The sequence below is a fragment of the Pteropus medius genome, unplaced genomic scaffold (genome assembly GCF_902729225.1).
Source record: "Pteropus medius unplaced genomic scaffold, Ma_sr-lr_union100, whole genome shotgun sequence".
In the NCBI taxonomy this organism is placed as follows: domain Eukaryota; kingdom Metazoa; phylum Chordata; class Mammalia; order Chiroptera; family Pteropodidae; genus Pteropus; species Pteropus medius.
The window spans coordinates 2,880,097-2,902,829 of NW_024344436.1; the positions used below are offsets into that span (position 1 = coordinate 2,880,097).

Below are 22,733 nucleotides of genomic sequence, written 5' to 3' on the forward strand. Positions count from 1 at the left end.
CCAACTCTCAGTCACAGCACCTCCCCCCATCCTCCTCTCTTCTCTTCTCCCTGCTCTCTGCCTCTGCCTCTGGCTCCTCTTCCTTCCTCTCCAGCCCCTCTTTTTTCTTGCTCTCCTCACCCCACCCCTCACCCTCTTGGTCTTTCTCCAGGCTCTTCCCTCTTTCTCTCTCTTGTTTTCATGCCAGAAACAGTCTAATTGCAACGGAGAACCTGAAGACGCAGAGCGGGGAGGGGGGTGGAAAAACACCACACATAGCTGATTAAAATGTCCTATGAAATCTAATTTGTAAAGCTCAAATCAGAATAAAAAGTGTTACTCCTACAATTCAGGGCCAATCTGATTGTTAATGAGACTCCTCAGAGACCCAGCCAAGATCTCATCAGGTTGTAGATTCAGCTACTTGCCCACTTGCCACAAACTCTGTCATGGGGACTTAGCCTCTCCTGTTGGGGTCACCCCACATGCTACGCCACCACCCAGCTCCTCTCAGAGCTACATGCCTGCTGCTCCCTTCTTAGGGCCATCTGCTACTGAGAGTTCGACACCATCTGTGGTCTGAGCCGGGGGCTTTGTTTCCCTAAGGTAGGTGACAGCCGGTGTCCAGGACCTCTGTGACCATCCTGACTCTCCCAGGTTGGGGAGGAGAAGCCATGGCCAGTTCTCCTGGGCTGTCTATCTGGACCTGCAGAACAGAGTGTGGGAAAGGAAGTCAATGGAATTCAGATCAAACCCCTGCTCCACCACTCTTTAGCTGTGTGACCTTGGGCAGATTCCTTTGCCTCTCTGATCCTGGTTTCTTTGCTATAGCATAGGATATTTCTGCCCTGACATATAATTAAATGCGCTATAGGAGAGAGGGCATGTGAAGCGTTGACTGCCCTATGGGTGGGAGATCAGTAAATGTCATTGTCCCACTGTCCATTCAGCCGTGACCTCCCAGGAATGCAGTCATGTTCTTCAACAACCCCTCCAGGACTAGGATTGGGGATCTGTGTGCAACATAGCCCAGTAGATGAGAACATGGTCTTTGGAGCCAGAAAGTCTTGGGTTCACAGCCCTGGTCCTGACCTTAGATGCTCCCTGGATAGTTTAGTTAAGCTCTAAGGCTGCGGGTCCTAATCTCCTGGGAAATGGGGTTGGTAAGGTCCACAGGGTGTTGTGGGTGCTGCAACAACTCAAGGTGAAGCACACTCAGCACCTGGGAAGTAAGTAACGAGCACGGCCCCTGTGACTATTTTTACCTTTTTGTGCCTCATCTGGAAAATGGAATAAAAATATTACCTAATTCACAGGTTGGTATGAGGATGAAAATACGAATGAGCTAATATTTTCAATCCTAGAACAATGCCTGGCATGTGGTACACTCTGCAGTCGTGTCTGTTTAATAAAATTTGAACTGGCTAGCTTAGGGGGTTCGGGGCCGGCTCTCTTTGAGGTATATATGGAGAAGTCATAGTCATGACTTTCTCCCAAATAACAGTGAGGCTAAAATAGGATCTGATGCAGAAAAGGAAGGGACAGGGAGGATGGTCTTCACAGTGTGAAGACCATGACAGGATCCCTTGGCCACATCCTCATCCCATCCTGGAGCCATCAGAACGATAATGTTGTTTCTTGTATTCTCAGGATTAATCAAATCACGCTACTCCCCACGGCCCCCACAGAATGCTGCCAGTTGGGGGTCTCTGTCCTTCCTCTGTCCTGTAGTGGAAGTGGGCACTAGCAAGTGATGTTAAGTAGGAATTAGCCAAATGGAAAGGGAGAAGCATGTTCCAAAGGCAGCGGGTGGCGAGCATGGCCTGTTTGGGTGCAGGAAGATGGCTGGACCACGGTATGTGTGCACGTCAGTTGGGGACTGACGAGGCTGCAGCTGGGAGCCAGCAAGAGAATAAGTTGGGGACAGTGAAGAAGCTGCTGCTGACCCCCAGGCAGGACATGAGGTGTTCTGGGGGCACCTTGTCCCGTAGACCTGCCTGGGCTCTGCTTCCATAGCTTGAGGAGATGCCTCCAGGCACTGCTCCCTGCTGTAACTGACTGCTGTGCTTGTCTCCTTCCTAGGCCAAGTGTACTCCTTCAGCCAGCAGCCCCAGGACCAAGCTGTGGTGTCGGGGCAGCCAGTGACACTGCTGTGTGCCATCCCAGAATATGATGGATTCGTTCTGTGGATCAAAGACGGCCTGGCTCTGGGTGTGGGCAGGGACCTCTCAAGTGAGTACCGCCAGACTTCCCCGGGAAGGCCTGGAACCCACCCCTGCCTTACCCACCCAACTACCCTCCTAGGGAACCCTATCTTCACAGGTGTTTGGGCATTAAATCTCCAGCTGTCAGTGCAGATCTCACAGGCAGGATCAGGCTAGGCAAGCCCCAGGTCCAGGATCCAGAGGACATCGAAGGCCTCTCTGACCACTGGAACTGAACTACAATTGAACCCTCAATTCTGGTGATCAGTGCTATACCTAAAACAATGTTACCCTGAAGGGTCTATTCTAAAATCAAACATGATTCACACAAAGTCACATTTCCAAGGAGAAAGTGTTGTTTCTTGGTCCAAAATATATCCTCACTGACGTCACAGCCTTCCTTGTTCTTCCCAGCTCCCATCCATCAAAAGGAGCCAAATAGATTGAAAGCTGACAAAGAAGCCTGGTGACTTTAGGGGCCACCATGTGATGGAAAGAAAAGAAGTGTTTGAAATAAATTCCAAACCTTGTTCAGCCCACCCAGCTGGTATTCATCAAAGATGCACTGGTGGGCTCCTGAGGCCGTTGATGGCTGGCATCTGAGCACCCTGGCTGGTGCCATGCCCAGTCATCCATTAACCACTGTGAATGTCAGTCTTTAAACCCAGAGAGATGTCTTAACAATCCACTCTCTGCCCCAGCAGAAAAAAGAATGGAATCATCTTCCTGGTCACTCACCATTCACCATTATTATTCTCCCTTGGGGATGAGAGGCACGTGACTGTTCACTAAATTTAGCATAAACTGTAAAATTCAGAACAAAGGACCTGGGTGTCCCATCGGGGAGTAACTGAGGGTGGGGGAGAAAAGAAAAACATATATTCGACTGAGAAGTCGCTTTGCCTCTCTTGTGGTGTACAGCTGCAGGAAAGTAAAAATCGAAGTGCACTCAGCAACATGTGGTTGGGGAATTAATATTTAAAAATGTGATTTATGTCTGGCCAAAAATGTGTATTGAAACATTATAGCAATGGTCAATAGCATCATATGGTTTGAGTGCTGCAGCCCAGCTGAGCGTGGATGAAATATACAATAATATCTCCAAAATATATGGCTCTGCTATAAAATTTAAGTACTGTGGGAACCAGCCATGTTCAGGGACTCTGAATTCTCTTCTAGAGAAACTGGAGGAAGGACATAACCTAACCAGACTAGAATCGTTCATACTCTGCATGGTCCTGACTTTGGCCCAGGATTATTGCTAGTTAAACAGCCTTTCAGGATTCCTAGTCAGTGGTTTTCAGCCTTCGGTCAGAAACTGGGGTCTTGTTGAGTCGGTGGCCAAAAAGAGGTCCCAGGTCACCATGGATGGTTCATACACTGGTCATCACCGCACAGATCATGGAGCCTCTGGCAACCATTTCCATGAATGGCTTTTTGGGATTCAGCGTTAGCTCCTGCTAAGTGCTAAGTGATGAACTTCTATCATTTCCTCTCCCACCTGACTCCACTTACAGAAAGAAGGTTTGCCCTCTCCTTGCAGAGCCAATGAACTCGAACTCTTGATAAAGTGTTTTCTCTGTATTTGATCACCTACCCCCAAAATAGCATCATGACAGTAATGACAGATACTTACATGCCCAATAAATAATGATAGGAAAGTGAGAGCAATAGATCCCAATTTATTTCAGCAAGTATTTGCAGAGCATTTAATACCGCACCCGTTTTCTGTGGGGAAACTGATGCCGTCTTATGGGACTTCCACCCGCTGCAGCTCTGCCATCTTCTATTTTAACTGTGTGGCCCATTCAGTCTACCAGGAATGATGCCTTAACTGAAGACCTCACTACTTTTCTGGTCACTACATCTGGAAAAAAAAACAGTCTTATGAGAGACATTCTCTCATAAATCTACAATGATCTACAGGGAGAAAGAAGGATTTTCCTCTTTATGTGACAGGTAAACAGAGTCACATTTGAGAAAAAAATATTGATTTAAACATATACCAAAGCCCAGTGCCTGGGACCTTGGCTCTTAACCCCCAAAAGGTCCAGGCACCCAGTCTGCTTTCACTTAGAAAGATGGGGACCTCTTTGGTTATCCTACCTCACGGTCACTTTTATTTAAACCAGTATTTATAGACTACCTCCCTACTATGTGCCAGGCACTCTACCGAGATTATCCTGTCTAATCTTCACCAGAACACTATAAGATACTACTAGTATTGTCCCTATTTTACTGATAAGGAAGCACAAAGAAGTGAAAGCAACTAACCCCAGACAAGCTATCTAGGAAGTGACAGAACTGGCCTTTGAACCCAGGAAATGTGACTGTAGAACCCAGACTCCCAAAAATTTTGCCTCCTCTGAGAATAGCAAGAGAGAGTAATGATACTGTGGAAGGAGCTAGAAATTCCTCAGAATCTATGCTTCTGGACAAATGTTTTCCAAAGATACTGCCAGTCCTTGGGATAACATCACAGCTCGTCGCCTAATTAGGCAAATACAAACAAACCCATCACTGATGTTTTTAGCAGCTCCTGAGAGCAAAATCGTTGTGTTGATCACTTGCAAGACAACAAAAACACAGGCTCCAGCCAAGATGCTTGCGGGAGACCAGGGACTAATCACAGGACAGCAGGATCCAGAGGCTGGGCTTGAGGGGTTGGCACAGTCAGCCAGCTACATTGGGGTAGAAGCATCAGGAAGGAGACTGGGCTAGAATCCATTTCCAGACTCTCACCCTGGCACTAGAGAGAGCCAGCTTAACTTACCTGGGCTCCTTCCCCAAGCCCAGCAGAGGGCAGGAGGGAGGCGGTGCTTTCTCAGGAGTACAGCTGAATGCCCTGTGAGCATCTCTGGCCAGGCCTGAACAGCTGTGGAGGAATGAGCCATTTGATTGCATGATAGGGACAATGCTAGCCATGAAGACACGAGCCTGAAGGCCTCAGCTGCACAAGAAGCACCAAAAAAGCATGCTGGGAAATCTGGCAGAGGATTACAGCTACCTCCAGGAACCAAGAATAGGTGCCCCTGGACAGCACACCCCCAGGATGCCCCACCCCACCTCTGAAAGACCCTTATTTTATGGAAGGGGCCTTAGAGTTTCAAAATTTTAAGCAGGGTAGAAATCTTCTCTGCAGCATCCCTGACAGATAATCATACAACCTGTGTTTGAATACAGTCAGTGATGGAGGCCTCACTATCACCTCTGGCAGCCCAAATTCTTGTTGGTTACCTCAAATCATTAACAATATTCTCAAAGTATTTCCCCATGTTAATTCTGCCCATCGGTGCTAATGTTGTCCTTGGGAGCTGCACGCACACATCTTACCCACACTAAGAGCTTTGAAATATCTGAAGAAAGTTATTGCACATCCCTCTGTCTGTCTCTGTTTCTGTCTCTCACTTACTAAAGCCCTAGTCTTTTATTTAAAAGGCCAAATGTGACCAATCCCCTCCTCCTATGACATCTTTCTGAGAACATACACTGTCCTGGTGAAGGCTCTTCCAAAAGAGGAGCAATTTGGGGCTTGCCGGAGGGTGGGCGGGCCTCTGAAGAGAGAAGGGACCAGGACAGGGAAGAAGTAGCCTGTAAGGGACTGATAAGGGGAAGGGGTAGAGCTCAGGTAAGGGAATGGGTGGAAAACAGATCCTGTTGAGAGAAACTAAGGGGGTATAAGGTTCAAGACCCTAGAAAGAGAGGATCTGCCCAACCTGGCCAGCTATGACTCATGCTGGCATTTATATTCAACCCTAAACAGCAGCAAGAAAACTGATTGATGATTAATTATGCTCAAGCTCTTACTTATTTATTATTCATCTCCAGTGGTATGAGGGGCCCCAAATTTCTAAGGGTCCTGAGCACCTCATAAGTGCTTAATCAGGCCCTGGGGTTTGGAGGCAGGTAGAAGGAGTGACTAGAAAAAGGCCACTTATGGTTCAAAGTGACCAGCGCTTCCTGGGCACTAGTAGGGTGGGCCTAGATATCTACTTCCTGTCCATTCTGAAACAAAACTTTTCCCCAGAGTCAGTCTTGATCTTTTCCCCAATATTTCTGTTTTCTTCCTTCTCTCTCTCTCTCTAACTCTGTCTTCTGTCTGTTTGTGGATCTCAGCCTGGGTCTCTCTGTCTCTCTGTGTGTGTCCTTATCCAAAGGCATGCCTACTTGGTTGACAGGGTGCTGAGCACACCACCTTCCAGAGTGATAACCCTGCTGTGTCTGTCCACATAAGCATTGCCCTCTCTGTTCTCTCCTCCCTCTACAATAATAGCTTCTCCAACATTTCTGAACTTAAAACTGACAATTCCCTTATACGCATAAACTCTGCCCCAACACCCTGGGGAAACTCTCGTTTCTGTGCTCCTCATGCTGAGATCAGGGCCCTGAGCAGATGCCCCTTCTGCCAGCCTCTACGACAGACCAGCCCCTGTTCAGATGTGTCACCGCTGTGCCTGTTTGTCATGAGCGTTCCCTCCACCCCCGGACCAGCCCCCTTAATATGCCTGCTGTCTCCACAGGTTACCCACAGTACCTGGTGGTAGGGAACCACCTGTCAGGGGAACATCACCTGAAGATCCTGCGGGCAGAGCTGCAAGATGATGCTGTATATGAGTGTCAGGCCATCCAGGCTGCCATCCGGTCCCGCCCTGCACGCCTCACCGTCCTAGGTAAGAACTGTCCACACATGGGGGCTCAGATACTATGGGAAGAACCATGGGCTCAGCTACAGAAGGGTTCCTTCCAGCCCAACTGCAGAGAGAACCCACTGGGCAAAGCCCGCAAGCATTATCCCACATTGTGTCAGTCACCCGCTCCCCACCAAAAGGAGAAAAGTGAAAGTTCCTGCTCTGAAAATCAGATGGCCGATGCCAACTTACCTATGACCTTGTCCAACCCCAGCGTGTTTGACTCCAGCTTAGGGAGTAAATAAGGTCTCCTGGGTTCCCATTTATTCAATCAGAAAACATGTTCTGCAAGTGTGATGTATCAGGCCCTGTGCTAGGTGATAGAGATAGAGAGAAGAATGGGACACAGTGATCTCACCACCCTTAGGAACCACCGCTGCCCTGTTTCTCATGCCCTTCCCTGTTCCTGGGAACCCTGGGCTGCCGACGTCATCCCTAGGAAAACTCACATCAGGCTCTTATTCCAGATCGTAACTTTTCCGTTGGTCGCTCTTCATCTCGGCTTCCCAGGAGCCCAGTGTCTTTGGGACATCCTGCCTGAAGAGGTCCCCGTCCCTCACTTGAGCAGATCTGACTGAAGACAGGGAATGGGTTCACTACCCCTTAAACTGCCTCACCCCTGTCACCTCCTCCCTCCAGCCAGATGTTACTGAAGATCCAGGCTCCCTGGGAACCGAGCTTTGCACAGAAGTAATCATGGCTCGATTTGCGTAGCCCTTGACAGCAACTCTCGAAGCACTTTCACTTACATTTTCTCAGCTGTTCTGATGCAAGTATACAGGACAGGATTGTTGCCCCAGATGAAGCAAAGGGTCTCCCCGCTAGGGCTCCATGCACCGCCTTACTGCCCCCTTAGGAAGTCCCTACGAGGCCGCCTGAGGGATGGAGCTCAGCAGCCAGAAAAGGGGAGTCCGGGTTCAGCCCTCCAAGCCCCTCAGCAGCTGTCGAGAAGCTTTGACAAAAGAGTCAGCAGCTGGGATGCTGCCTCCTCGCCTGGTAGATAAGGCGCATGGCTGCGCCAAGATGAAATATTTAAGAGTGTGTCAGGTTATCTTCAGATCTACACGGCCAACACACGGCCAGATTAGCCCGAGCTCGGCAGCAGACAGGCCCCGGAGGACCACTTACCAAGCGCGGAGGCTGGCTTCTTGAGATAGAGAGGAGGAACTCAGAGCCAACCTCAGAACCTCCTGTAACCTTTGAGTCTCCTCTGGCCTACAATGAAAGGAATGAGAAACATAAACTGGGTCTGGCAGGGTAAATAAACTGGGATTACATGGCGAGGAAGTGGGCCTTTAGGAAAGTAATCAGGGACATCGAAGGGCGTGGCAGCAGTGTCCATCTCTCCTGAGAAGGCGGATAAAATGGGAATGGGTACGGGGGTTGAGGGAGGAGAGAAGGAGGATTTAGCGCCTAATACATTTTCTGGGTTTCGAGGATTGCAAATGCCAGAACAGATTTCCTAAGCCAAGTTGTAGGATCTTCATCATCAGAGGTTATTCAGCCTCCATTCTCAGAAGAATCTTCCTTCTGCTACCTTGTTCCTGTCAGCGGGTACCAAAGAACGCTAAAATGAGAAGAACCTAAGCATTGCCCACCTGTGACCTCATGCAGGACCTAAAATAGATGGAGATGCATCTCGTCCTTAAGCTGTTGTCCTGGTGTCAGAACTTCGCCAGTCATAACCAAGTATTTACAGATTCCTTTCCTTCTACTGTCACACTTAGATAACAAAGTCCAAATTATTCCAGATGTTTCACAGGTAAGGAAATCGAGACTCAGAGAGGCAAAGGCACTCACAGAAGGTCACACAGCCTAATTAAACTCAATATAGATGCCAGATTTTCCTGCTCCAAGTCACCACATTTCTAACAGTAGAATCTCCTTTGTCTGGCTGGTCGAGAGCCAGGCTTCTGATACACAGCCTCGGGGTCTGCTCTGAACAGATTGGACTTTGTCGTGGGTACATCTGAATGCCATTCATTTGCCCTTCTCCTCCTCCAGTGCCATGGCCTGGCACTGCCTCTGGGTACAGAGCTGGATTTGTGCGGGAGAGACATTTTATTCAAGTCTGGGGATCAGTTGAAAAGGCAGAAGGGGGTGTCTTCAGCAGGCCCCAGCAGGCTGGCCTTAAAATTTCTGAGCTGGAAAAGAAGCCTGAGCAGGGACCCTTCAGGCAGACTCCGTGAAAACCATTCCTCCTAAACAAGAAAAATCTTCCCCAGGCTCTGCCCACAGTCTTCCCTGACTCTTCAGGGCCACCCGAGGTCCTCACCCCTGAACTGGTCCTGCAGGGCTCTGTCCGAGGTTCCAAGCCTGGCTGAGTTTCTCTGTGGTATACAGCCCCACCTACTGCCCTGGAGGGAGGCCCTGCATGCAGAAGCCCACCCAGCCTTCTGGAAAGGGAGCCCTGATCTGTCCAGGATGGTGGATAGTCAGAGAGGCTGTTCCAGCAGAGGGAACAGGGGTGTTTCTGCCATGGCCAGCCGGCTTCCCAACCAAGGCCCCATCTGCTTTGCTGTGACATCTCAGTCTGGGAAAATGTCCCAGTTCCCCAAGGGGGCCAGGGGAGGGCTGCATTCCCTGTGTTCCAGGAGTGAGAGAGCTTCCTAATTTAGTCTGTATTTGCCCGAGATCGATTTTTAATTAAATAAAGTAAGAGCCTGATTAGAACCTGCAGAAGATATGAGAGCAGAATCAGATGGTATTCTGGCAAAATTGCAAAGCAAATACTTTGGCTAGAACAGAGGGAGACCCCCAGGGGTCTTCCATCAAAGCACCAAGTGAGGAGGGCAAATACTAGAGATTATATAGCCAACAGATGTGCATTGTGAAAATATGCATCTGCCAGCATCGCTCAGAGAAGCCAGAGGGCCAGCTCACAGAGCCTGCTGAGCCCCAAAGAGGGCATGGGGACTCAGGCCCAGCAGCCAAGCCTAGAGTCACAGACACATTAATTAGCCTTGTGTTTCCAGCTCTCAGATGCAATCAGGCAAGGAGCAACTCTGAGCTGAGCATTTGCGGGAAGCAGAGGGAAGGATGGAACTAGGGGACTAGGAGGGGAAGAGGGAGCAGGGGCTGTACTTGGGAGGCTGAGCCAGGCGAAGACTGGGGAACCCAGTCCAGGTTAACGGGCAGGATGCATTTTCTCTGTGACCCGGCCAGCCAAGAATCATGCTCTGACTCAAGCCAGGTCGAGACATGCATCTTTCCTCCCCATGAACATCTGGAAATCATGGTATCATGGACAGAGCATCAGACTGGGAGGCAACAGTTCTGGTCCTATATTGACCAATTGTGTGATCTTGGCCCTGTTAATCAACCTCTCTGGGGCTCAGTTGCCTCAACTGTAAAATGAAAGTGGTGATAAATAAGATGATCTCTAAGAGCTGTCCAGCTTCTGAAAGGCATGACTTCCACAAAAACGACCTACACACTGTACCAACTATTTTAGGAAAATCTCTAACCTGCACTGGACCAGGGATTCATGTGGTAATTAAAGCAGAGAAGGTTAGGATGTTGTAGACAGCGTCCCACTGTGAGGCTGGAGATTAAATCTTTCAAATTCTGTCCAGCCCTGGGATTCTGAAGTTGGCTGTACACCTTAAACCAGAGTCCTCCTCTGTATTCTGCCTCCACCCATCCCTAGCCATCTCTGCAGAGACACAGCTTAGTTGGCTGTCATAGACCCCCATGCACCTGTGCAGAGCTGGGGTATGGGACAAAGAGCCTTGGCTGAGAAGAGGAATAATTGCATGCAGCTCACTCCTTATGTGACCTCGGGCATATTCTTAGGCTGGCACTGGGCCTCTGGTTCAGTTCTCTTTAACTGGAACTTAGTACATAGTAGGTCCTCAATAATATCTGAGGTTTTTAAATTAATGAGTGAGTCAATGAATGAATGGATGGAGTGAGTGAATGAATGGCCTTTCCGGTTCTTCATCTATAAAATGAGAATAATAAAAATACCAATCTCCTAGAATTGTTGTGCGCATCAAACTAACACACACTCATACTGAAGTGCCATACGCTTTAAAGTTACGTGCACGCGCGCGCACACACAGGCCGCTCCTCCTCCCCCTGCAGGAACCCCAGGGTTGAAAATATCTAAACTACTCCAGTTCCAGAGCCCTTAGAGGGATATTGCACCTGATCTTTCCACCTGCCTGGAAACAGGAAGCAAGGAGTTCAGGAACCCAGAGCAGGGAGGAAATGGGTGCCACGGATTTGATCAACAAACATTTACCGAGCACCGATTACGTGCCACACACTGATCTAGGCACTTGAGATTCATCCATAAACAAAAGAGAAAACCACCCTTTGCCCTGGGGGAGTGTGTGTTGTAGCAGGGAGACAGTCATAAATAATAAACAGATTAAACAAGTACACCGCGTAGTGATGTGGGACTCAGCTGGGATAAACACTATGAGAAAGAGAAAGTAGAGCAGGGTAAAGGGGACTAGAAGTAGGTAGGGAGGGTGGTGGATATCAGAGTAATTATTCAAAAGGGTATTTTCCAGTCTTCCTTCCTTTCCCCTCTTCTTCCTGGCCTGTTCTAATATTAACTCTGCTGCTGTCTTGTGGCTCCCATTAGAAACAAAGCCTCCTAACTCAACATGAATTATTTAACATGGAGACTAAGTCAATTTAAATAAAGAGGGCATCTTTAAAACGATGTCAGGCCCCAAACACTGAGACTGGCAAACACATAAGGTCCAAATGTGTCCTTACCTTGTGCCACGAGCTCCCTCTACAACTCCCTTACCAGGAGATTGCAGGCAGAGGTCTCCCAAGTCCACAGTGCTGGCAGCACCCCCAATTCCCTATCCCCTCATCTTCTGTGGAGGTGTGTCTAGAGAGAGACAGTAAATAACTCAGGACATGCATCAAAAGAAGGCAGAGCTGACACAGAACCCAAGAGTGCTGGCTTCTAAAACTGTTCTAAAAGCTAGTGGCGAGAGACCCAGCCACAGTCACCCTGTCAGTAGAGGACAGTCTGAGCAGTTCTTCAGGGATGGGAAAGCACCTCCATAGAACAAAGTTCAAGCTCCCTCCATGGCACACAAGTCTCTCTGAGGCCCACCCTCTGCTTTCTCTCCAGCCCCAGCTCTGCCACCCTCTCCCTACTTGCTCTGGGGACAACCAGGTTGCAGCTTCCTCCACTCTCCACACCTCTACACCTTCGCTCATGTGTGTTTCTGCCTGGAATGTCCTTACCACTATCTTTCTCCTTGGCCAATTCTTGCTCACCTGTCAGGATTCATCTTAGATATCACCTCCTCCAAGAAGCCCTCCCTGAATCCCACAGAGCCTGACTGTCCCCCTATGTGCTCCCTTAATATTTCATGCGCACCTCAATCACAACACTCAACCCAATTATATTGAAAGTAACTGTTCACATGTCCATCTCCCCCACTGGGTCTGTCGGGGGCATCATGTATCCCTCACACCAAGCACAGCCTGAGAGCATCTAGTAGGTGCTCAGTAAATGTTAGTCTTATAACTGTAGTAAAAGGGTTTGGGGGTGAACTACAGGGAGTTTACACTTATCCACACCACAGGGAGCAGTACCTGGCAGATAGTAAGCCCCAAATACATGTGACAGTTGTGTTGTGTTGTATCGTGTTGTGTTGTATTGTGTTTAGAGAGGTGACATGGCTTCATGGTTAAGAGCCTACTCTGGAAGCCAGATTGCTGACACTTGAAACCTACCTGTGTCACTTTCCCATTGGTGTGACTGAGAGCGAGTTATTTAACCACTCTGTGCCTCAGTTTCCTCATGCGTAAAATGAGGGAACAGTTGTAATAACCTCACCCTCTTAGGGTTATAAAGAGGATGAAATGAAATAATATATGTAAGGCATTTCATGCAGCAAGGCATATCAGTGTTGACAGTTATCATCATACCTGTCATTGGTATGACTATGATTCCTTCAGTGTTAGGAGACACCAACAAGCAACCCCTCCTTCCTGGGGGATCAGGCTCCGGGTCCTAGGGAAGCTATTCCATCCAGTACACAAGGCAGGAAAACTCGCTCGCTGCGGCCCCTCCCAGCTCACACGCCTGGGAAGACAAGCAGAATTGATTTCCTTATCTCCTCATTAGGCATGTTTTGCCTGGGCCCTGGCCTGGTCTTCAGTGCCGTATCTCGTTTGTGCTGTGTGCCTATTTCCTGCCACATTCATTACCCTGCAATCACCCCCAAATAGGGCAGCAAACAAGCCGGAGATGGGAAAGCGGAACAAGCAAAGCATCCTTATCTCCTGAAGCTCTAGATGGGAGCCTATACCTGTGCTCTTGTGCCCCCCACCCTTCACCCCTACCACCAGCTCCTCCTCACTTTCTTCCTGCTATGCTCCCTTCTTGGGGGCCCAGGCCATCCACAGTGCCCCTGAGCCAGAAACCGATTCTCCTCCTCCCCTGTCTTTTGGCCAGGGCACATTCTTCTTTGCTCTCCCAGTTTAACTCTGTACTTACCTAATGGGACAGGTTATAAGGTGAGCGTGGCTGAGGGTCACTGAGTGACCTTAAGCTAATCGTCTCTCTCCTATATTATAGTATAAGCTCGCTGGTGGTAGAGGACCGTATCTAAGGTCTATACTGTGAGTTCAATGCCATTTGCCCCCTGAGTGGCTGCCCATAGCAGTGGGAGGGTAGGGATGTGAAATCGAGGTTCTTCCAGGAGCACTCTGTAGCCATTAGGTCCAGGTGTGTTGACTTTGGAGCTGGGTCACTCTGGGCCCTCCGATGCTAAGATTGTCCCCCACCTCCAGGCTCCCTGCCCCTCTAATATGCCATGTTGCCATGGAAAGGAATGGCTTCTCTGCCTGTCCCCCACCCTCCTTCTCCTTGTCCTTCATCTCAGCCTCAATGGAATGTCAGAAGAGTCTACTCGTCTAGCCAGGCCCCATCCATTGTGGTGGGAAATAAGATGAGGAAGGAGGCTCACAGATGCTAAAAGACTTCCAGGCTCCTAGAGGCTGGGGATCCATCAGGGACAAAGGCAAACTCAGTGCATCCCCTCTTGGCCTGAATATAGGTGGCAAGGGACAGACAGGGTCCACTCCAAGCAGGGGGAGACCTGATATATCCCCTACCTACCCCACCTGGGCCAAGGTCAGTTGGAACAGACTCTGCCAATGAAAGGAAAGCTAACTGATCTAATTAAGTGTCCTTGCTGTAGTGGCCCGATGCCTGACACTGCCTTGGGGGGAAGTGCTCACCCACTTAAAGCTGGAGGCAGCATCCCAAACGGCCACCCCAGGGCCAGCCCCTCCCCTGCCCCTTCCAGCATCTCTTGCTCTCAATACTAGCACACAGGAGGGTCTGCAGGAGCCCACCCGGGGTCTGCTGCACACACAAGGTGTTCAGCCTCCTGCTCCTGGACCCCACCACCAGCTCTTTCCTCACCCTGCCGACCACCCAGTATTCCCCTCCCCATCACTAAGTGACTTAGGCTCTCCAGGGCAGACCTGCAGTCTTAACGTGTGCCTCCACTCTACCGAGGATGTTGGCACTTCTTTGGGACCAGGGTCCCTGCCTGAGAGTCCAGAGATGTGCATTCTTTCCCCAGTCCTGCCACTGACCGGCTGTGAGACATGAGATAAAAATGCTTAACCTCTTACGACCCGCTGTCTCCTTGGTAAAATCAGGAGCTGGAAAGAGGATATACAAATTCACTCCACAGTTTGACTGTGATTCTCATTTGATCCTGGTTTGAGGTAGGGCATGAGAGTCACTGTTCCAAGTCATTGTCCCCTTGTTCCTAAGAGCAAGGATAATAAGTCCATCTGGTGCTTTAATCAAGCATGACCCTAGGAGAGGCTGAGCAGGCTCCACTGCTCAGCAAAGGGGAGCGTAAGCTCAGACCATGGAGATTTGCAAAAGTCAGGGCCTTGATCCTCGGATGGCAGCCATTCAGCATGGAACCAGCAGCTCCCGGGAGCCGTGAAATTTGAGCCACTTTCTATAACTCTCAAGATGCAACTGCCTTGAGGAAGGCTCACCCACTCTGCCCCAACTGCTTCCTCTGGCCAAGCATGGCTTCCAACATCCTGCTAACCTGTGAAAACCAGACAAGGGCCCACCTGTGTCCTCAGGCCCTCCTGGGCCCTCAGTCAGGAATGCAGTTGGCCATTGGCCATTACAAGTATATGTGTCAGTCTTATACATACACGCAGACACCTCACAACAAGGACAAAGCACTGGTGTGCACACAGGTCTACACACACATAAACACACACATACACACACACACACACAATCAGAGCATGGACAAATCATCAGTGCTCCCTGTGGCGGAAAGACACAAAAACATTCAGTCAAGAGAATCAATCACTGATGGGAAAAGGACAAATCTTGGTGACTGGACAAAAATATTGACCCACCCTGCTTGTCAGGCCCAGAAAAGAATGGAGTAGGTAGAGCATGATATCCCCAGCATGAGGCCCCACCGCTCCGCTGATTCCCCCTAATAAAAAATGAAGTGGAGGGAAGAGAGTCACAGCCACCTGAGAGGGAGCACTGGCTCGGCCAGTCTCACCGGGACGAGCTGCCCCTCCCCTGGCTGAGCACGGTGCCTGTCCTACGCAGGATGCTGGCTGGCCTAGGCCAGCCCTGGGAAAGCCCGAGAGGCCGAGCTGGGTGGGGAGACCTTTAAGGGTAAAAATAGCTCACTGCTTCTCCGCTCTGACCTCAGCCTAGACCCGAGACAAGGGTTTCATGGCAAATTATGGATTTAAAACTAGCAATGAATCTCCATTACAGCATGAAATGAGAAAGGAAAATGCCACTAAGTGGAAGCCTTCCCCCAGCAGCCAACGGGGCAGGGAGGTGTGTCGCTTTAGGAGAGAGTTTAGAGCCGAAGTCACAAAACCCAAGGCAGACTCACAGAGCAAGACCGAGAGTGGTCCCAGAGGGAGAAGGCCTTGGAGAATGGGCAGGAGCCAGGCTCACGGGTGACACCCCACTGCCTGTGGCCAGCACAGGACTCCTCAGTGGTAGAGCAGGCAGTGCCCACCAGCAGGAGACAGGACCTAGTCTCTCAGCTAGTTTTCTGCAGAGGAAAGATGCATGGCTACCTCAGGAGTAGAACTGACCAGAGCTTGGTTATTTTGTTGCTGTGTTGGGATGGGCCCTATGTTGTAGGTGCAGCTAGAGAGAGGCATTTCAGGAGCTTTGGCCCACTGCCTGGGTAAAGCACACGTGTGCTTTTATTCAGATTCTCATCATCTCTGCTAGGCAGGCCCCATGTTTTCTCTCACAGATAAGAAAGATGGCACATAAAGAGACCCATTAACTTGCCCAAGGTCACACATCAGGAAAGAAAAAGTTAAAATTTGAACTCAGTTCTTTCTGGTCCCAAAACCCTTGCCCTTTCTAAGTCGGACCCCTCCCCCTTCCAGAATTCTGCTCGGACTTACTGCTGCTTTACCCGTCCCCTTTGGATATGGACTGTAATAGGGTCTCTTTTGAGTCTTAGGGAATTCCAGAAGCGCTGTCTGAGCCCTCACACTGTCCCAGGGCCTGCAGATAGGTGGCCTGCACAATGAACCAAAGATTTCAGAAAACCCTTCCTGGCAGGCCCCGTTCCCCAGATGCATCTTGGGAGCCAGGCTCCGAGACCCACAGCATCCATTTTCCATCCCATTAAGTCTCATTATCAAGGGACTGCCCAATCCTTCTTTCCCAATCGCTCTGGGCCGCTAAATTATTCTGTCCATGTGGAGGAGGTTTTCCTAAGTAGGAGGTTCACAGGCACACAGAAGCCCACACAGCTGCCTCCAGCTCGTCAAAATAAATATCTGAGCCCCACAGCCCAGGAAGGCTGGCTTCCAAAAGAGTGTCACATTTTCACAAACCCATCAAGGTGTTTGTAAATGTTTATAGACAGGAAGAATTTTCCATATGTAAATATATCAGGAAAGATGTTCACAGCTAAGAAATCACACGGTGCCAGGAACACCACTGAAGCCTCAGTGGTAAAAGGCAAGAAATGGGGGGCACGTTGGTGGCCACATGGCCATCTCCCCGAATGAGCTGGCACTGCTCTACCCCCAAATGCACCGCTCCCTCCTACTCTCCAGGCACCTGCCCTCTATCTATACAGAGAGATATCTATACTGAGATATAGAGATATATCTGTATACAGAGATAGACACACACGCAGTCACTAGGATGTTGGAGAGAACTCATTATGCAGAGAGTCAACTGTGGTCCAAAAGGATAGGAAATATGCTAGAGGCTGCAGGATGCATGGGAAGAGGAAAACCAGTCCTCTCTGACTCTTTGAGATAGAGAAAGCTGGGCTCTGAGCACAGACCACTGGGATCGCCCTGTCCCTCCTCCAGCCCCAGCCCCAAATACCTACTTGGCCTGGGCGAGAGTTCTACTAAGGACCAAAACCTAACCTTGTGGGAAAAAAAAAACAAACCTAAGCTTGATTAGAGAATTTTAGAGCTGGAAGGAATCAGTCAGTCGAGAGTTCTTCTTTCCATTTGTCAACGTATATGTATGTATACACTTCCATGCTGCAGACACTGGCCCAGACACTAGGAATATACATCGGTGAGTGAAACAGACTAAGACCTCTTGCCTTCGTGGAACTTATAGCCTAGCAGAGGGAGTTGGACAATAACAATAAACATAAACAGAAAATGGTATACTTTATTAAAAGTTGGTTAAGCGCAGAGTATAAGGGGCAGGGTTTCTGGGGGGAAAGAGCAGGTTGTGCAGTCAGGATAGACCCCACAGAGGAGGTGACCTTTTTTTTATCTTTCCCTTTATTTTTTTAATAGCTTTACTGAGGTATAATTTATGTACCATGAAATTCACCCATTTTAAGTGTACAACTCAATGATTTCTTAGTATATTTACAGATTTGTGCAACTATCACTTATATCAAGTATTAGGCCATTTCCATGACCCTAAAGAGATCCCTTGTCAATCTCTACTCCCATCCCAGTCCCAGGCAGCCACTAATCCTCTTTCTGTCTCTATGGGTTTGCCTTTTCTGGACATTTTCTATAAACAGGATCATACAACATGTGGTCTTTTGTGTCTCCTTTCACATAGCGTAATGTTTTCGAGATTTATCTGTGTTGTACATGTATCCGTAGTTTATTTCTTTTTACTGCTGAGTAGCATCCATTGTGTGGACAGACCACATTCTGTTTATCCCTTCATCCCTCGGACATTTGGATTGTTTCCAGTTGGGGGCTGTTATGAATAATGGTGCTGTGAACATTTACATATGAGTCCATGTGTACATATATGTTTTCATTTTTCATTTTTCCTACTAGTGAAATAGCTAGGTCATGTGGAAAGTTTATGCTTAACTTTTTAAGAAAGTGCCAAACTGCTTTCCAGGGTGCCTGTATCATTTTATTCCATTCCCACCAGCAATGAATGAGGGTTCCAGTGTCTCTACAATATCACCAACACTTGTTACAGTTTGGCTTTTCTATTATGGCCATTCTAATGGGTTCGAAGTGATGGTCCATTATAGATTAAATTTGCATTGCCTAATGAATAATTATGTTGAGCATCTTTTCATATGATAATTATCCATTTTTTATCTTCTGTGGTGAAATGTCTATTCAAATCTTTTGCCCATTTTTAAATTGGATCATTTGTCTTCTTATTATCATGTTGTAAGCATTCTTTATATATTCCGGATACAAGTCCTTTATCAGATATTTAATTTGCAAATATTTTCTCTCAGTTTGTGGTTTGTCTCTATCTCCTTAATGGTATCTTTTGAAGCAGAGAAGCCTTCAATTTTAATTAAATTCAAGTTAGCATTTTTTCCTTTTATGAATTGCGCTTTTGACATTGTATCTAAGAACTCGGTCTAACCCAAGGTCACAAAGAATGTACTCATATTTTTTTCTACAAATTTTATAGTTTTAGCTCTTATATTTAGTCTATGATTTATTTTAAGTTAATTTCTGGGCAATTTGTGAGTAAGAAACAAAATTCATCATTTTTGCATGCAGCTATCAGTTGTCCTAGAATCCTGCGTTGAAAAAGACTATCCCTCTCCCCATTAAATTGCCTTTACACCTTTTTCAAAAATCAACTGACCAAAAATATAAGAGTTTAGTTCTGGACTCTCAATAATGATGCACTGATTTGTATGTCTATTCTTATGACAGTACTACACTGTCTTAATTACTGTAACTTTATAATAAATTTTGAAATCAGAAAAAGTAAGTCTTCCAGTTTTGAAGTAAGTCCTTCAAAATGGTTTTAGCTATTTTGGGTTCCTTTGTATTTCCATTTAAATTACAGAACCAACTTGTCAATTTCTGCAAAATGATTGCTGGAATTGTTAAAGAAATTGTGTTAAGGCTATAGACAATTTGAGGGAAAATGACATCTGAACAACATTGAGTCTTTCAATCCATGAACATGGCATGTCTTTTTTCCCAGCAACATTTTATAGTTTTCAGTGTATGTCTTGTACATATGTTAAATTTGTTCCTAAATAGCTTATTCTTTTTGATGCTATTATAGATGGAATTGTCTTAATTTCGTTTTCAGATTGGTCATTGCTAATATATAAAAACACAAATGATTTTCGTATATTGATCTTGGATCCTGTAACCTTGCTGAACTCATTTTTTAGATTTTAATAGGCTTTTTGTGGATTTGAGATTTTCCATATATAGGATCATTTCGTCTAAGAATAAAGATAATCTTATTTCTTCTTTTCCAATCTGGTGTCTTTTTTTCCTTATTAGACTGTCTAGAACTTCCAGTACAGAGCTGAATAGAAGTGGTCAGAGTAGACATATGGCTTCTTCCCAGTCTTAGGGGAAAGCATTCAGTCTTTCACCTAAAGTATAAAGTTAGCTGTAGGTTTTTCATAGATGCCCTATATTAGGTTGAAGAAGTTTCCATCTGTTTCCACTTTGTTGAGAGCCTTTACCATGAATGGCATTGAACTTTGTGAAATGCTTTTACTGAATCTATTGAAATGACTATGTGTTCTTTATTCTATTAATATGGTATATTATGTTAATTGATTTTTCAGATATCAAACCAACCTTGAATTCCTAGGGAAAATCCCATTTGGTCATGGCATATAATGTTGTTGTTGTTTTGTTTTGTTTTGTTTTGTTTTATGTGGTTGGGTTCAGTTTGCTAATTTTTGGTTGAGACGTTTTCATCTATGTTCATGATGCACAATGGTCTGCAGTTCTATTGTGATGTCCTTGTCTGTCTTTAGTATCAGGGTAATACCGGTCTTACAGAATAAGTTGGCAAGTGTTCCTTCCTCCTCTGCTTTCTGCAATGTTTTGTGAAGGACTGATATTTTCTTCTTTAAATATTTGATAGAAGTCGTCAGTGAAGCTATCTGGGCCTCGAGTTTTCTTTGTGGGAAGATTTTCATTTTACTAATTCAATTTCTTTACCTGATAGAGCTCTATTCAGATTTTATCTGTAGAATGTGGCTTTTAAACAAAGACATCAAGAGGCATAGGAGTTAGTTGCGAATCTTGGAGCAAGATCCCTACTTGAAGTGAAAAAGCATTGAAGGGTTCATTGAAGGGTTCTAAACAGAGGAGTGACATGATCTGACTTACATTTTAGGAGAATCACCCTGGCTACTGGCTTGAGAACAGACTTGACGAGGACATGGGCAGGAGATTTGCTAAGAGGCCCTTGCAGTAATACAGATGAGAGGAGAGGGAACTCAGACCAGGATGGTAGCAGTGGAGGTCTGACAGCAGATATGAGAAAAAGAGGAGTCAAGATGATGACAAAATTTTTGGTGCAAGGCCTTTTATCCCTATAAACTTGGATGAAAAATTATGAGTGCAGAAGTGCATGTCTGGGCAAAGGTTTCACATTGTCAGAGGAGTCAATCAGTAAGCTCCCAAAAGTTTAGGAATAAATAATCTAGACCAACCTCTTAATTTTTAAACTATGGCTCAAAAGGGTTGGTTAGTTCCCCCAAGGCCATCCAGTGAACCAGAGTAAAGCTGGGGCTATCCTGGGTGCTTTTTCCATCACTTTGGGGCTTGCCTACTGGTACACGTGATCATGACCCTTCCCCACAACCCAATGAGACCCACTCACTCCTGCCTAGGAGCACCTGGGAGAGAGAGCAGTTTCAGAGAGAGGGCCCTTTTCTGTGTCCGCCCAGGCCAGGGTGTCCCTCCCAGGGCCCACGTCTGCCTTGACAGTCACCTGCCCTCCTTTCCCATTGCCTTTGGTCCACCCGGGATCCACAGGCTCTGAAACTCCCCAGGAAGAACTGAAGGAAAGCCTTTCTGCCATTTACGGCTCTCTTTTCACTTAGAATTCCAGGAAAGTAGCAGCTTATCTACCTAAGAGAATGAGAGCCCTTGGTTTTTAACTGTGAGGGAATCTTATCTAAACAGGTTCAGGTGGCAAGAGCAAGAGAGAAAAATAATTAAGGGGGAGGCAGGTGAAATGTTGACATTATTATTACTTAAGTGCTGCAAAGCTTTTAGTTCATGTTTTTATACCAGTGACACCAGTGAGGGGAAATCAGCTTGGCCCATTATCTGAGCCGCACACCCGTTCACCCCACCTCCCTGCTACCTATAAATCTTATTAAATGGGTTCCATTGGCAAGACAGAAAAATAATTAAGGCAAAGGTAAGTGAAATGTTGATGTTATTACCATAACACAACAGCCTGTTTAGTTTCTACACCAATGAAATGCAACCGAGGGAAATCAGTTTTAAAGATTACCTTTCTGAGATGCAAATCGGAGAGCCAGAAAGCTGGGCTGAGAGAAGAAACCTGCATCAAACTAGGAAACATTCCCGAGTCTGTGCCAGTCTCTCAGGGGCTTTTAAGCCCACAAATTACCTTTTGACTACATTCTATTTTCTTGCAAATCCTTTATTTCCTACTTATTTATTGACTAGAGACACAGTACCAAAAGATTTTTAAAAAGGGAGAGCGATTCTCCTGCCACTGGTCTTAAAAATCCATAGCAGGAAATGGTTCTCCAAGGGGAGGAATGTAACCCTCACTGTGAACCAGTGCTTAAGTGAACCTCCTTCCCTCCAGTGGGCCCGCCCAGAAGGGACAGCTTCTTCTGACCTCAGCTGAATGGAGGAGCTGCCCCCTCTTATCTCCCTAGGGGAATGGGTGGGAGGCTGCGGGATGTGCTCCCAGGACAGGCTTCCCAGGCCCCATACCCATGAGGAGTCTAGAGCTCTGTCCTTCCCTAATAGATGTGTTGATCCAACAAGGTGTGTCAAATGCCTGCTCTGTGCTCGGGGTCTGTCAAAGAATGAGGGACCACCAGAATGGGCAGAGACCATGGGAATCACTGAACCCATGTTTGCAAGTGGCAGCTGGCAAGTGGCAGGCCAGATGGGGCCAGATGAGATATCAGGCACATCTCGTTAGCTCCCAGAGTATCTTTAGAGTTTTTCAATTTGTTGCCAACATTTAAGTTTCTAGAGGGCTTTGTATTAAAAATGCAGATTTCTGGCTTCTCTTGCAAAGGTCTGGCAACATTAGTCCCATTTGCCTGCTTGGCAACAAATGTGCAGTGGCTGCTCCACTTAGTGTAATATGGCCCACCTGTCCCCACTGGCTGGCTGTCACCTACCTCAGCCATTTGATGTATTGAAGTCTGCTGCCCCTGAACCCCTAACCCCAGGCATAGACCTGTTTCTGGGAGACACAGTGTGGACCTGGGATAAACTAGAAACAGAAACATGAGGAGGAGGTGAAGGCAGGCAGGAGGCCGGCAGCCCCCGGTCGTGCCAGCGGAGTTGCCAAGGGCAGGCTGGTGGGAGGGTTTTAGGTGAGGTTTGAAGCAAGAGAAAAATTTCTCAGAGATGAACGGGCACCATATTCCTTCCCTAC

The 22,733-nt window shown here is 47.3% G+C and overlaps 1 protein-coding gene across 2 annotated transcripts in view; it reads left to right on the plus strand.

Annotated features, from left to right (window-relative positions):
• KIRREL3 (kirre like nephrin family adhesion molecule 3) overlaps positions 1-22,733 on the plus strand; it is a 525,648-nt gene that overhangs the window by 430,842 nt on the left and 72,073 nt on the right. For both annotated transcript variants that reach the window (XM_039872733.1, XM_039872734.1), the window contains exons 3-4: positions 2,062-2,211; positions 6,704-6,853. In XM_039872733.1, the coding sequence (XP_039728667.1) occupies positions 2,062-2,211; positions 6,704-6,853 (300 nt within the window). The remainder of the gene's footprint in view (positions 1-2,061; positions 2,212-6,703; positions 6,854-22,733) is intronic.